The sequence below is a fragment of the Megascapheus bottae genome, chromosome 7 (genome assembly GCF_031878675.1).
Source record: "Megascapheus bottae isolate mThoBot1 chromosome 7, mThoBot2.hap1, whole genome shotgun sequence".
Lineage (NCBI taxonomy): Eukaryota > Metazoa > Chordata > Mammalia > Rodentia > Geomyidae > Megascapheus > Megascapheus bottae.
In genome coordinates, this window is record NC_143515.1 from 31,609,294 (window position 1) to 31,621,083 (window position 11,790).

The following is an 11,790-nucleotide window of genomic DNA, read 5'->3' on the forward strand; positions in this document are numbered from 1 at the left end:
ATCCTGCCAAATGCCCTTTCTTCTAAACTCCAGCTGACATCCAAACTCCAGCTGAAGGAGGCCATGTCTGCAGTTGTCTCACGTTAGTGACATTCTCTTAGCTTGTGGTCACTGTAGTGCCCTCTTTCCCCCAAACACCCGCACCCATTCCTCAGTTCTCAACTCTGGCGCTCCTCGTCCCCTGGAGCATTTATAAGCTCTGCATTCTCCTCCGGGTCCTTCGCCCACGTCTGTCTGAAGATCCTCAAGAGTAATCCCGAAGCTACTCCTTTCCAGATCCCCCAGGGCCCTGTGTGGCACCAGCCCGAGAGGGTGTGGGTGTGGGGGGGGGACGAGAGCGTGACCCACCGGACCAGTGAGGAGGGCAGCTGGGAGTCTCATTTACCTCTTCTCCCCTAGTCGTGACGACCAAATTCCTCGCAGCGCCCCTTCACCTTCGCCCCCCCCACCCCGTTTACAGGGAAGGAGGGTGGGAGGTCTAGGGATGAGGACTTTAAATGGGGATGCTTGTCCTCCTGGGACCCCTGCAGCTCGATCTGGTATTTCCCTAGTTGGATTCGTTCCTCCGTCAAGAGTGGCCCGACACAAGAGAAGGCTCTGAAGACACTGAAAGCCTACAATTAGATACCCCAGGTGTGGGGTGGGGCGAGTGGGCGGGGCTAGAACCGGGACGGGGGCGGGGCTACAATCAGACCGGGCGGCCATCTTTGTTAGGGGCAGAAGCCGCGACTACGGAGCGCGAGAAAGTCCAAGACGATTCCGGAGTGGAGGGCTCTTGGGAGGGGGCGGAGTTCCGGGCTGCGGCGGGCGTGGAGCGGGGCGGGGGTCGGGCGAGCGGGAGTCGTTGAGGTTCCTTTCCAGCTCGCCCGTCCCATGGCCCAGGCATCTCGTCCGGGTAGCCTTCTGCCTCCGCTCGCTAACGCGCCCTCACTGTCGACCCGACCGGGAGGCGCCGGGGAACAGCCATGGGAAGGCAGGAAGGCGGGCGCCCTCCGCCCGGAGGTACGTGGCTGGCGGGGGCTGCCGGTGGCCGGGCGCGCCCCCCGCCTGGATCCTAGGCTAGGCGGAGCTGCCGGGGGGCAGCCGCGGTGGCCTACGCGGGTCTCCGCGGAGGAGGACCGCGGCGGGGAGCCCGCGGACTGGCGGGGAGAGCCCGCAGCGGGCGGCCCAGTGTCCCCGGCTCTGCAGCGGCTGCGGGCGGTGTTGCTGCGGTTGCACCGCGAGCGGGAGCAGCTCCTCCGGGCGCGGGACTGCGCTCGCCATCTCCAGGCGGTCGTACGTCTCCTGAGGACCTTGTCCCCCAGCACGCCTGCCCGCGGCCCGGGGCCTTTGCCTCAGCTGTGCCGGGACTTGCAGCTGCACCCTTTCCGAGGTACGGTCCCTAGAGTCGGCCTTCGGGACACTGTTGAGCCGCCACTCCTAGCGCGCCCTCTCGGACTAGCGGTCCAGCGCCTGGATGCTGTCATCGAAACGCAGCTTCGTGTTCTCGGTCGGGCACCCGCCTGCCTAGGCAGGACGTCCCAACTCACCGAACTGGAGCTGGCGCTTCCCGTCTACAACAGGCTACTGGAAGATGCCATGAGCCACCTCCCTGGGGCAGCGCGCCCGTTTCCCCAGACCCGTATGTTCTGCCTCCTGACCCAGGAGCGGGGTTGCCAGGTGGCTGGTCTGCTGGAGGAGGCCCTCAGGGGATCTGACTGGCAGAACAGGCTCCGCAGGTGGTGCCAGGAGGAACAGGAGCTGCTCCCAGGGCTTCTGAACTCAATAGGGAACCTGTCAGGTCTAGATAGCAGTGGACTGGGGCTTGGAGAGAAAAGGGTACCGTGGAGCCAATACTGGACACTACTGTGGGCAGCATGTGCTCAGAGTCTGGACCTAAATCTCGGACCCTGGAGGGACCCCAAAACTGTGGCACAACAGCTGAGTCAGGCCCTGGGTCAGGGTAAGTGATGGGCCTGGGTGGGCATTTGGGAGGGCTGGTGTCTCTCCCTCTTGAGTCAGCCTACTCACCTGCCAGCCTGACGGAAGAAGTAGGTCTTACAGATTGAATACTTCCTAGGATCAGACTACAGCCTTCTAGATTTTCAAGGCAAAGTCTTGCTTTCCACCACAGTCTTGAGTCCTGGAGGATCCATCAGTGAGTGGAAAGGGGCTGTGGAAAAGGAGTCCTTGTTTTCAAGCTCCAGAGTCCTTTCTCCCACTAGCGTATCTGCCTCAGGAATGTGAGAAGGATTTGGCTTCAGTGTGTCACAGACTACTTCATCAGTCTCTGATCCAGACCTGGGACCACGGTGAGAAGAGTGGGACACTGTTTGGAGAGGTGGGGGGGGGGATTACAAGTTACAAATTGCCCCTCTGCCATCAGACTCTATACCCTCTAATCCTCAGGTTTCTGCCAGGCTCTGGGATCAGCTTCTGGCACTGCTGAACAGTTGCAAAGGCTCTTTCCTCCTCTCTTGGATGTCCTTCAGGAATCTAGGTCAGGATTGGTCCTTCATCAATCTCCAGGTGAGATGGGGGCCTGACACGAGACAAAGGGGAACACAACAATTGAGGATATTCCATGACTCTGTTCTGAAGTCACCTCCTCTCTAAGGACCCCTAAGATGCTCTGCTGCTGCCCTCATAGGTCCTACACCGATTGGCCTGGGACTCTGTACCCTGCAGACCACCCTGCTCTGGTTTTTGGGCAGAGCTCAGCAGCACCTGACAGCATGGTCTCCTGGTTCCTTCCTGCTCCTGATCCAAAAGGACTTACCAGTGAGTGACTAGGTTGTGGGGAGAGGGACAGCCTACACTGGACTGAGCCCTCATTCTAAGTTTCCTTCAAAAGCCTCTATTGCATGAAGTGGAAGCTCTGTCTAACCTGACCTCAGAAGAAAGCATAGCTCTAGAAGTGGAGCAGCAACTGGGCCTGGAGATTCGGGAGCTAACTGAACAGATGAAGGTGAGAACAAGGCCCCTGACAATGGCAATTTAAGATCCTGCTCTATGCTAACTGAGAGAAGAGTTGGGATGGACAGAGTAGAACATCTCAGTGATTTGAATCAAATCTCTAGAGATTTATCTCTTCTTGCTCTATTAATTTTGTATTTGTAGGCTTTTCTGGAACTGGAGCTTGAATTCAGCAGGGCCTGGCTTTTTGTTGGTCAGGTGGAGATAAGAGTCTTATAAATCTGGCCAGGAGTTTGGCCTAGTGGTAGAGTGCTTGCCTAGAATGCATGAAGACCCAGGTTTGATTCCTCAGTATCATATACATAGAAAAAAAAGCCAGAAGTGGTACTAAGGCTCAAGTGGTAGAGCTCTATCCTTGAGAAAGTCCAAGGACAGTGCTCAGGCCCTGAGCTTAAGCCCAGGAATGGCCAAAAAAAAAAAAAAAAGAAAAAAGAAAAAAATTATTATAAATCCCAACAATAAAAAAAAAGAGCCCCTTTATAGAAGCTAGGCCCTGGGTGGCTCACACCTGTAATGCTATGCTCAGAGACAGCACCCAGGCCCTAAGTTCAAGCCCCACAGCTGACAAAAAAAATCTCATTATTTCCTGCCATGCTTCCTTTGAACCCTGGATAATCAGATCTCAGCCTTTTGAGTAGCTAGTATTACGGATGTGAGCCACCTACATCCAGCTGGAAAATACTTTTTTTTTTTTTTTGTCAGTTATAGGACTTGAACTCTGGGCCTGGGTGTTGACCCTGAGCTTTTTAGCTCAAGGCTACCACCCTACCCTGGAAAATACTTTTGAACTATTGTAGTAGATGGTTGTGTCAGGACATCTCTCCCCACCCTCCAAAGTCCCTCTATGATACAACTAATTTTATTAATTTATGGAGAATTTTCCATCCACTGTATCAAGCTGAGAAGAACAGGGTAATCATAAAGCAGTTGTTCATAATTTAGGTCAGAACACTTGGAAAACTCAAAACTGTGGTGTCTCTCTCTCGTAAGAAAATTCCCAAGCCCACACAATTAAGCTTATAATTCTAGGGTTTATGGACACCAAGTTGAATACCTCAAAGGAATTTTTTAAGTTACTAGGATTGGACATAGGAACTGGCACTTGCTAGACAACTGCTTTATTACTTGAGCCATGCCCTTAACTCTAGAAATGTATCATAAATTGACAAGTGTGTGGCGCTCTCTCTCTCTCTCTCTCTCTCTCTCTCTCTCTCTCTCTCTCTCTCCTCTCTCTCTCTCTCTCTCTCCCCCCCCCCCCAGTCCTGGGGCCAGAATTCAGGGCCTAAGCGCTGTGCTTGGGCTTTCTCAAGGCTAGAGGTCTACCACTTGAGCCACAGCATGACTTTCAACTTTTGTCTATGTATGTGGTGCCAAAGAATTAAACCTAGGTCTTCATGCATGTTAGGCGAGCACTCTACCACTACGCCAAACTCCCAGTACCAATAAGTCTCTTAACAGATAAAGTAAAATGACTTTCTTCCTATCCCCACAGCTCCTGCCTGAACAGTCATTAAGTATCTTTTTTCAAGAATGTCATAAACAAGCCACACAGGGCTTCAAACTCCACATGCCACGGGGCAGATACTGGAGACTTCATCCCAGTCCTGGTAACTTCTCATGGCAGATTTTCTGGATTCTGGGGGTGGGAGGAGAGTAACAGTAACTCAACCTCTCCAAGTCCTGCCTCCACATTACTGTCTCCATCCTTGACCTTACCTTCTGTGCCCTGCCCTCCTGATATCCTACTCTGGTCTCCAAACCCTCCATAGCCTCACTTCCTGTCCTTTTTCTTCTCTCACTCTAGAACTTCCCAGTGCTCCTAGTGAGTATGCTGGGCTGGTGGTCCGTTCTGTACTGGAACCTATATTGCAAGGATTGCAGGGATTGCCTCCACAAGCCCAGGCTCCTGCCCTCAGTCATGCACTGACAGCCATACTGGGTGCTTGGCTTGACTACATCCTCTCCCATGGGATTCGTTTCAGGTGGGGAGAAAAGAGGGATGAATGAAATTGGAAGATGGAGATTAGTGGATTTGGAGGCCAGGGGCAGGTGTTCACATTGTACTTGGTAATTCAGCCTGCAGGGGGCGCTGCAGCTCAGGCAAGACTTTGGAGTGGTCAGGGAGTTGCTGGAAGAGGAGAAGTGGGGCCTGTCTCTGGAGCTTCGCCAGAATCTGCTCATGCTCAGCATCTTCCAGCAGCTAGATGGGGCACTGCTGTGTTTATTGCAGCAGCCTCTGCCCAAGAATAGAGTCCACAGGAAGCACCCCTGTTGCTGTGAGTCATTCCCCTGCCCAGTCCACATTCTTCCCACCCCTCTTTTACTGTTTAAAGTGACCCAGATTCACCACTGCTCAGTCTTTAGCACCTCCCTACCATCCATCTGCTTTCTACTCCTGCCTTACCAGGTGTTTGTCATGAGGTCCAGACGGCAGAGTTGCCCCACAGCAGCCTCAACAACCTGGAGAGCTTGGAGCCCCCTCTACGGCTTGGAACTGCCACAGCCCACACAGCTCAGCTGTTAAGCAACTTGGGAGGAAGGGGACCTAGCCCTGAGGTTTACCTGGTGGGAAATCAGCAGGCTTGGCTGGCCCTGCGGCAACACCAGAACTCCCGTTGGCACCTGCCTTTTCTTTCCTGCCTGGGAGCAGGTGTGGAATCCTAACAAGCCTAGGTCCAAGAGTTCCACATCCTGGGTGGAAAAGCCCAGATCTCTGGAACTGAAGGACTCTAGAATTAGGAGCATGGAAGAAAACATATATAAACTACACTGAATCTAGACTTTTAAGAACCTACAGTCTTGAGTAAAGGGCAAAACCATAACCTGGAGCCTGAAAGGCCAGCATCTTTGGGAGGCACAAACTTGATTTCTCCTCAGTGACAGCATCTCAGATCTTAGTAATGGAGGAGGGATAGAAGATTGGGTCTTAGGAGGCAAAGAAAAAAGGGGGAAAAATGAATAAAAACCAGAGAGGCCAAATGCTGCTTTCTCTTAAGTCCTAAGAGCCAGGCTAAAAAGTTAATGTGTGGAATAAGCATATCTACATATACAACAGACTCCAGGCCTGTCTGATCCTAGTACTACCCTTCCCATTGCTTACTAGTTTTTTGTCAATTAATATTACGCATGGATCAACTTTCAGAGCATCTGCCTAACATATCCTAGGATCACAATAATAATCATTTAAAACAATATTAGACTGGAGCTGGGCACTAGTGACTCACACCTGTAATCTTTGCTACTGGCGAGGCTGAGACTTAAGGATCAAAGCCAACCCAAGCAAGTCTTTGGGACTTGTTAATTAACCAGCAGAAAGCTGGAAGTTGGCCTGGTGCTAGTGGCTCATCCCTGTCTGTAATCCTAGCTATTCAAGAGGCTGAGATTTTATCTCACAATCACTAGAAAACTGGAAGTGGAGCTGTTACTCAAAGTGGTAGAGGGCTAGCCTTGAGCAAAAGAGCTCAGAGACAGTGGCCAGGCCCAGAGGTCAAGACCCACCCCCAAAAAAAGAAAAAGAAAAAAAAAAACTGGAAGTGGAGATACGGCCAGCCTGAGTGAAAAAGCCAAGAAAGAGCACTAGCCCAGAGTTTGAGCTCCAGCACCAGTACATACACACACACAAGACTGGGCTGGGGGTGTGACTCAAGTGACTATGTCCATCATGCCTATCAAGGTCCCGGGTTCAGTCCACAGTACAGAAAATAGCAATATGGGGCTAGGAGTTTGGCCTAGTGGTAGAGTGCTTGCCTAGCATGCATGAAGACCCGGGTTCGATTCCTTGGTACCACATACATAGAAAAAAGCTGGAAGTGGTGCTGAGGCTCAAGTGGTAGAGCTCTAGCTTGAGAAAGTCCAAGGACAGTGCTCAGGCCCTGAGCTCAAGCCCAGGACTGGGAAAAAGAAAACAGCAGTAACCGAATGATGAAGACATGGCCCAGGTCCCTGCCTAGCACGTGGAAAGCCCTGGGTTCAACACCCGGGGTGTTAACCTAGATCCGACACGGAGGAGAAGGCTGCTGCGCGATTCCTGTCGTCCCCGCGGTGCAGGAGCATCCTGACGAGACTCCTGCCGGCGTAGGTGGGCCTCCGTGTCCCGCGAGAGAACGGCTTCTCCCTCCCTGCCCTCTTCCTCTCGGTTCTGCCGGCCTGGGGGCCGGACAGGCAAGCAACGGCTGGGAGGGTAGGAGAAGCCGCGTTTCTCGGGGCCGGAAAGGCCAGCCATCCCTAGGCTTCCGCGTCCGCCTCAGGGCCGTCCTGGGGCACTTCCGCCCGCGCCAGCGCTTCCGGGGCGGAGGTCACCATGGCGGCGGCCATGGCTCGGCTCGGGCTCCGGTCCGTCAAGCAGGTTCGGGTTCAGTTCTGCCCCTTCGAGAAGAACGTGGAGTCGACGAGGTAGGCGCGGGGGGGCGCGTGGGGTAGGCGCGGGGCGGGGGGCGTGCGCCGCGGCGCCCGCTGAGCCGGGCCCGACGCGGCTCTCCGCCCCAGGGTCTTCCTGCAGGCGGTGAGCAGCGAGCGGGTCCGCTCCACCAACCTCAACTGCGCGGTGACGGTGGACGTGCGGCACGACGGCTCCGAGCCCTGCGTGGACGTGCTGTTCGGTGGGTTTGCGGCGGGCTCCGGCGGGGGCCCGGGAGGGGTCGGCAGCCCCAGCCCCGCTGCACCCCCAGCCCCGCTGCACCCCCAGCCCCGCTGCACCCCTCTTGTCTGACCCTTCCCCCCCCCCTCCCCCGCCTGACCCTCTTGTCTGACCCTTCCCACCCCGCCTGACCCTCTTGTCTGACCCTTCCCCCAGGAGACGGGCATCGCCTCATCATGCGTGGCGCGCACCTCACCGCCCAGGAAATGTTCACGGCCTTCGCCTCCCACGTCCAGACCAGGAGCGCGGAGGACAGCAGTGACAAGCCGGACGCTGGTACCAGGCGCTGACCGCACCGACGATTTTAATCTGGGACGGTGCCTGTATGAGGACGGTGGTCTAAGAAAGACCTTGTTCATACCCATTTCCAGTCACTGGAGGCCCACGGAAGGTGAAGGGGGGAGAGAGTCCCTCTCCACTGTACTGCCTTTTGGACACTTCAGGACCAGGGGATGGAGGGAGAGGAGAGCGAGTCTAGACGAACTTGATTTTTCCCCCCCCACTTTATTACAATTACTTTCTGAATTTGGCTTCTTCCACCCTTCACCATACCTATTAACGTTGCTTACAAAAACAAAAAAATTGTTCTGTTTCCTATTTTATAGTTTTTCCTACTCTTAATCCACATACTTTTGTTTTTCTTAACCATTATCTGAGTTCAACCCTTAAATTTCTGTTTGGTTGTAACTCCAGCTTCTGTGGCACTACCAACTTCTGCCAGCAACCATCATTCTTTGTCAAAAATACTTACATACTCCCACCTCTACCCAGTGATTTCTTCCATTCCATTCAGTTCATTTGGCCGCGACCTTTGCTGATAAACACAGTATTACCTTTAATTCTGCCCTCTCCCTTACCCATCATGTTGAGCCTTTTTTAAAATGCTCTCAAAGTGATCTTGCTATTCCCATTTATTCTAGAGTATCACTGTTGAAGTGTCATGACTGGTCTCAAGTTTTGCTGCTGGTTAATTTTATCTTGCCAAAGTGCGTGACTCTGCTTATCTCCCATCACTGGGGAAAATGGGTTGCTGAAATACATATTCAGACCGTGTTACCATCCACTAGAGTGATTGTAAAATCAGTTTGGAAGATTACATCACAGCCATTTAAAAAGGAAACAAAAAGGGGCAGGGCACCCAGGGCTCACACCTGTAATCCTAGCTGCTCAGGAGGCTCAGATCCGAGGATCGTGGTTCATAGCCAGCCCAAGCACAAAAGTCCATGAGACTCTTAATCTTCAGTTAACCACCAGGAAACTGGAAATGGTGCTGTGTCTCAAGTGGTAGAGCTATAGCCTTGAGCTGAAGAGTTTAGGGGCAGAGTTTAAGTCCCAAGACCAACAAAAGAAAAGGAATAAAATCTTTTTTGTTTTTTAACTGTTATTAAGTGCTTATACAAAAGGGTTACAATTCCATAAGTCAAGATTATGAATATAAAGCTTCTTGGACAATGACAGACCCCTCTCCCCCCACTTTTTATCCCTACCCAAATTACATAGTTCATGTTTTACAGTGTACATTGAATACAGTGACTTCATTTGCTCACAGTACTTTAGTTGTTTAGACTACAGTTACACCTTTGGATAGGAAACTTTAAGCATCGTGTGTATGTGTGTGTGTAGTTTCTATCTCACAGTAAACAGGATTTCTTACCCTGAGTTATGGGGGAAAGCTGCTGCTACAGACTTTCATTATGTTGAACTAAGGTGCTCAAGGATTTCTTAGACAGTGATAGGTGTCTACTTTGCCAAATACATTTCATGTGATCCTCCGTAGCATTACTATGATCTCTGTCTACAAGGGCGTCTGTCCATCTGCCCACTTTACCCTCCCTAAAGCAAACGAACAAAACAAACTTTCTGGAGTCAGTAAAGAGCCAGCTGCCACGATTTGAAATTTTAGTTCTGCTAAATAGCTTTGTAGAAATTACTGGTGGTTGTTTCCTCAGTCACTGAATAAGGATAATATTACTGCTCTCTGTATCCGTGAGTTCTGTATGTTTGGGCTCAATCAACCTTGGATTGAAAATGTTAAGAAAAAAAAGTTAGGAAAAATAATTGCATCTGAACACTACAAGCTTTTTTTCTTGTCATGATTCCCTCTGCAGTACCTACAATGTAACAGCTGTTTACACAGCATTTACATTATATAATGAAAAAGTAATGTACAGATGAGTTAAAATGTACAGAAGGGAATGTATAGGTTATATGCAAATACTGTGACATTTTAAACTGAGTGCGGCAGCAAGGGTCTGTAGCCCACCCCTTAGAAGGCTGAAGTTGGAGGATGGTGAGTTCCATGGCTGGCTGTGATAGAAACAAAGAACCTGTATGCAAAATTAAGTACTTCAGTGTTTTATACAAGGCATTTGGGCAGGGCCCCTATTCATACAGACTTACAGCAATCTAGAACCAATCCTTAGACACGATTCCAAGGGATGAATGCCTGCGTTTAAGTCTGAGAGTTTAACAAGTTAATACCTGCAAAATGTCTACAGCAATACTGGGAAGACAAAGCCCTTTCTTTTCCCTTTATCTTTTTGGTCAGTCCTGGGGCTTGAACTCTGGATCTGGATGTTGTCCATGAGCATTTGTGCCCAAGGCTACTGCTCTACCACTTTGAGCCACAGCCTTTCTGGTTTTTAGGTGTTTTAATTGGAGATAAAAGTGTTACTTTCCTGCCTGTGCTGGCTTTGAAGTCTGGTTGTCAGATCTCAACATCCTGAATAGCTAGGACTACAAGCATGAGCCACCAGCTCTGGGTAGGAGATGCCCTTTCTAAGCTGCAACTAACACTGACAACCAGAATTTGAGTATTTGACTGCTCTGTGCCACAGTTAACTGGCTGTTACCTTGGGACAAGTTATGGTTTTGTTCCCCCCCCCCCAACACACACTAGTACGAATTGAACTGCATGAAGTGCTCTGCCACATGTCCCCATTGCTCTTTATCGTTTTTATCCAGGGTAAGAATCAAACTTGAGGCTTTCCTGCCTCAGCCTCTGGTATTACAGATGGACCACTACCCTGAGTTTGGGCCAGTCTCAACCAGTTTTTCCTCACGGAATGAGTGCTGGCACTGTGATTCTAAACTGACCTTTAAAATTGTTACTTTGACTCCTAGTGCTAATAGGTGTGTAATAAACATTTGTTGACATTTACAGACATTTAACATTGACCTTGCTCTTTTAACTGTGATTACTTTTGGACATAAAAATTAAAACTTGTGGGACTGGACAGTTGGCCTAGTGCTAGAATGCCTGCCTAGCATGCACAACGACCTGGGTTTGATTCTTCAGTACCACATACATAGAAAAACCAAAAGCGGTGCTGTGGCTCCAATGGGAGAGCTCTAGCCTTGTGAAAACCCAAGCACAGTGCTCAGGCCCTGAGTTCAAACCCCCCAGGACTGGCAAAAATAAAACTAAAAACACATGCGTGTAATAAATACCATGATAGAGATGTGGACCAGGGTTAGGAGTGTAGTTGAGGTAGAGCGCTTTTCTAGAATGAACAAAGTCATAAGTCCAATTCCCAGCACCGCAAAAAGGAAAAGAAGCTAACAAATTCAGCTGAGCACTGGGTTTGGACTGTATATGCGCGCAAGTTTCTGGTTCGATCCCCACTATCGCACAAAAAGGAAAATTGTAGGTTGAGTGGAGATGTGACGCCCCCTCCCCCTCTTTCTTTCCCCCCAGTCCCGGGGCAGGAGCTCAGGGCCTGAGCACTGTCCTTGGGCTTCCTTTAAGGCTTTTAAAGCTAGCACTCTTCCACTTGAGCCTCAGCACCACTTCCGGCTTTTCTATGTAAGTGGTTCCGAGGAATGAAACCCGGGTCTTCATGCATGCTAGGCAAGCACCCTATCACTAGGCCACACTCGTGGCCCCACGAGCAGTGGCTTCTCTCCAGTGAGAGGGTGGGCTTCCTTGTGAGTCCTCTCTTAGAAGAAAGCAAGTACCAAGTGTGGGTTCGAAGGGAGCAGCTACTCAGGTCTGGCGTCCGGGCCAAGTTAGCCGTGCTTGTTAGGCCACCATTTTCTACAACCTATTGGAGCCAGCGTCTAGAACAAACAAGCTGCGGACAAGTAGTACAAGCCCGGACCCGGCGAGCGTACGAGACGCCCGGCCCACCTCCGGCGAGTCGCAGCGGTTCCGGGTTCCGGCACTCGAACTGACGTGGCGGGGCGGGACTTCCGGCAGG

General features: G+C 51.2%; 2 protein-coding genes across 2 annotated transcripts; both read left to right on the forward strand.

Annotated features, from left to right (window-relative positions):
• The first annotated feature begins 796 nt into the window (after positions 1–796).
• Ccdc142 (coiled-coil domain containing 142) lies at positions 797–6,747 on the forward strand. Its single transcript, XM_090336632.1, has 9 exons — positions 797–1,942; positions 2,205–2,291; positions 2,389–2,508; positions 2,630–2,760; positions 2,834–2,947; positions 4,448–4,562; positions 4,760–4,937; positions 5,032–5,231; positions 5,363–6,747. Exons 1-9 carry the CDS (start codon positions 874–876, stop codon positions 5,617–5,619), a joined length of 2,271 nt encoding a protein of 756 aa, XP_090192758.1. The 5' UTR covers positions 797–873; the 3' UTR covers positions 5,620–6,747.
• A 29-nt stretch (positions 6,748–6,776) lies between these two features.
• Positions 6,777–8,289, forward strand: Mrpl53 (mitochondrial ribosomal protein L53). Its single transcript, XM_090336630.1, has 3 exons — positions 6,777–7,347; positions 7,441–7,553; positions 7,748–8,289. Exons 1-3 carry the CDS (start codon positions 7,256–7,258, stop codon positions 7,879–7,881), a joined length of 339 nt encoding a protein of 112 aa, XP_090192756.1. The 5' UTR covers positions 6,777–7,255; the 3' UTR covers positions 7,882–8,289.
• Positions 8,290–11,790: the final 3,501 nt, after the last annotated feature.

Bases quoted from the DNA above. Each gene is read 5' to 3' on its own strand.
- Ccdc142 (XM_090336632.1), top strand. From the start codon at position 874: ATGGCCCAGGCATCTCGTCCGGGTAGCCTTCTGCCTCCGCTCGCTAAC. The intron at 2,292-2,388 runs GTGAGAAGAGTG...TCTAATCCTCAG, and splicing joins GATCCAGACCTGGGACCACG to GTTTCTGCCAGGCTCTGGGA. The intron at 2,761-2,833 runs GTGAGTGACTAG...TTCCTTCAAAAG, and splicing joins TGATCCAAAAGGACTTACCA to CCTCTATTGCATGAAGTGGA.
- Mrpl53 (XM_090336630.1), top strand. From the start codon at position 7,256: ATGGCGGCGGCCATGGCTCGGCTCGGGCTCCGGTCCGTCAAGCAGGTT. The intron at 7,348-7,440 runs GTAGGCGCGGGG...TCTCCGCCCCAG, and splicing joins AAGAACGTGGAGTCGACGAG to GGTCTTCCTGCAGGCGGTGA. The intron at 7,554-7,747 runs GTGGGTTTGCGG...CCCTTCCCCCAG, and splicing joins CTGCGTGGACGTGCTGTTCG to GAGACGGGCATCGCCTCATC.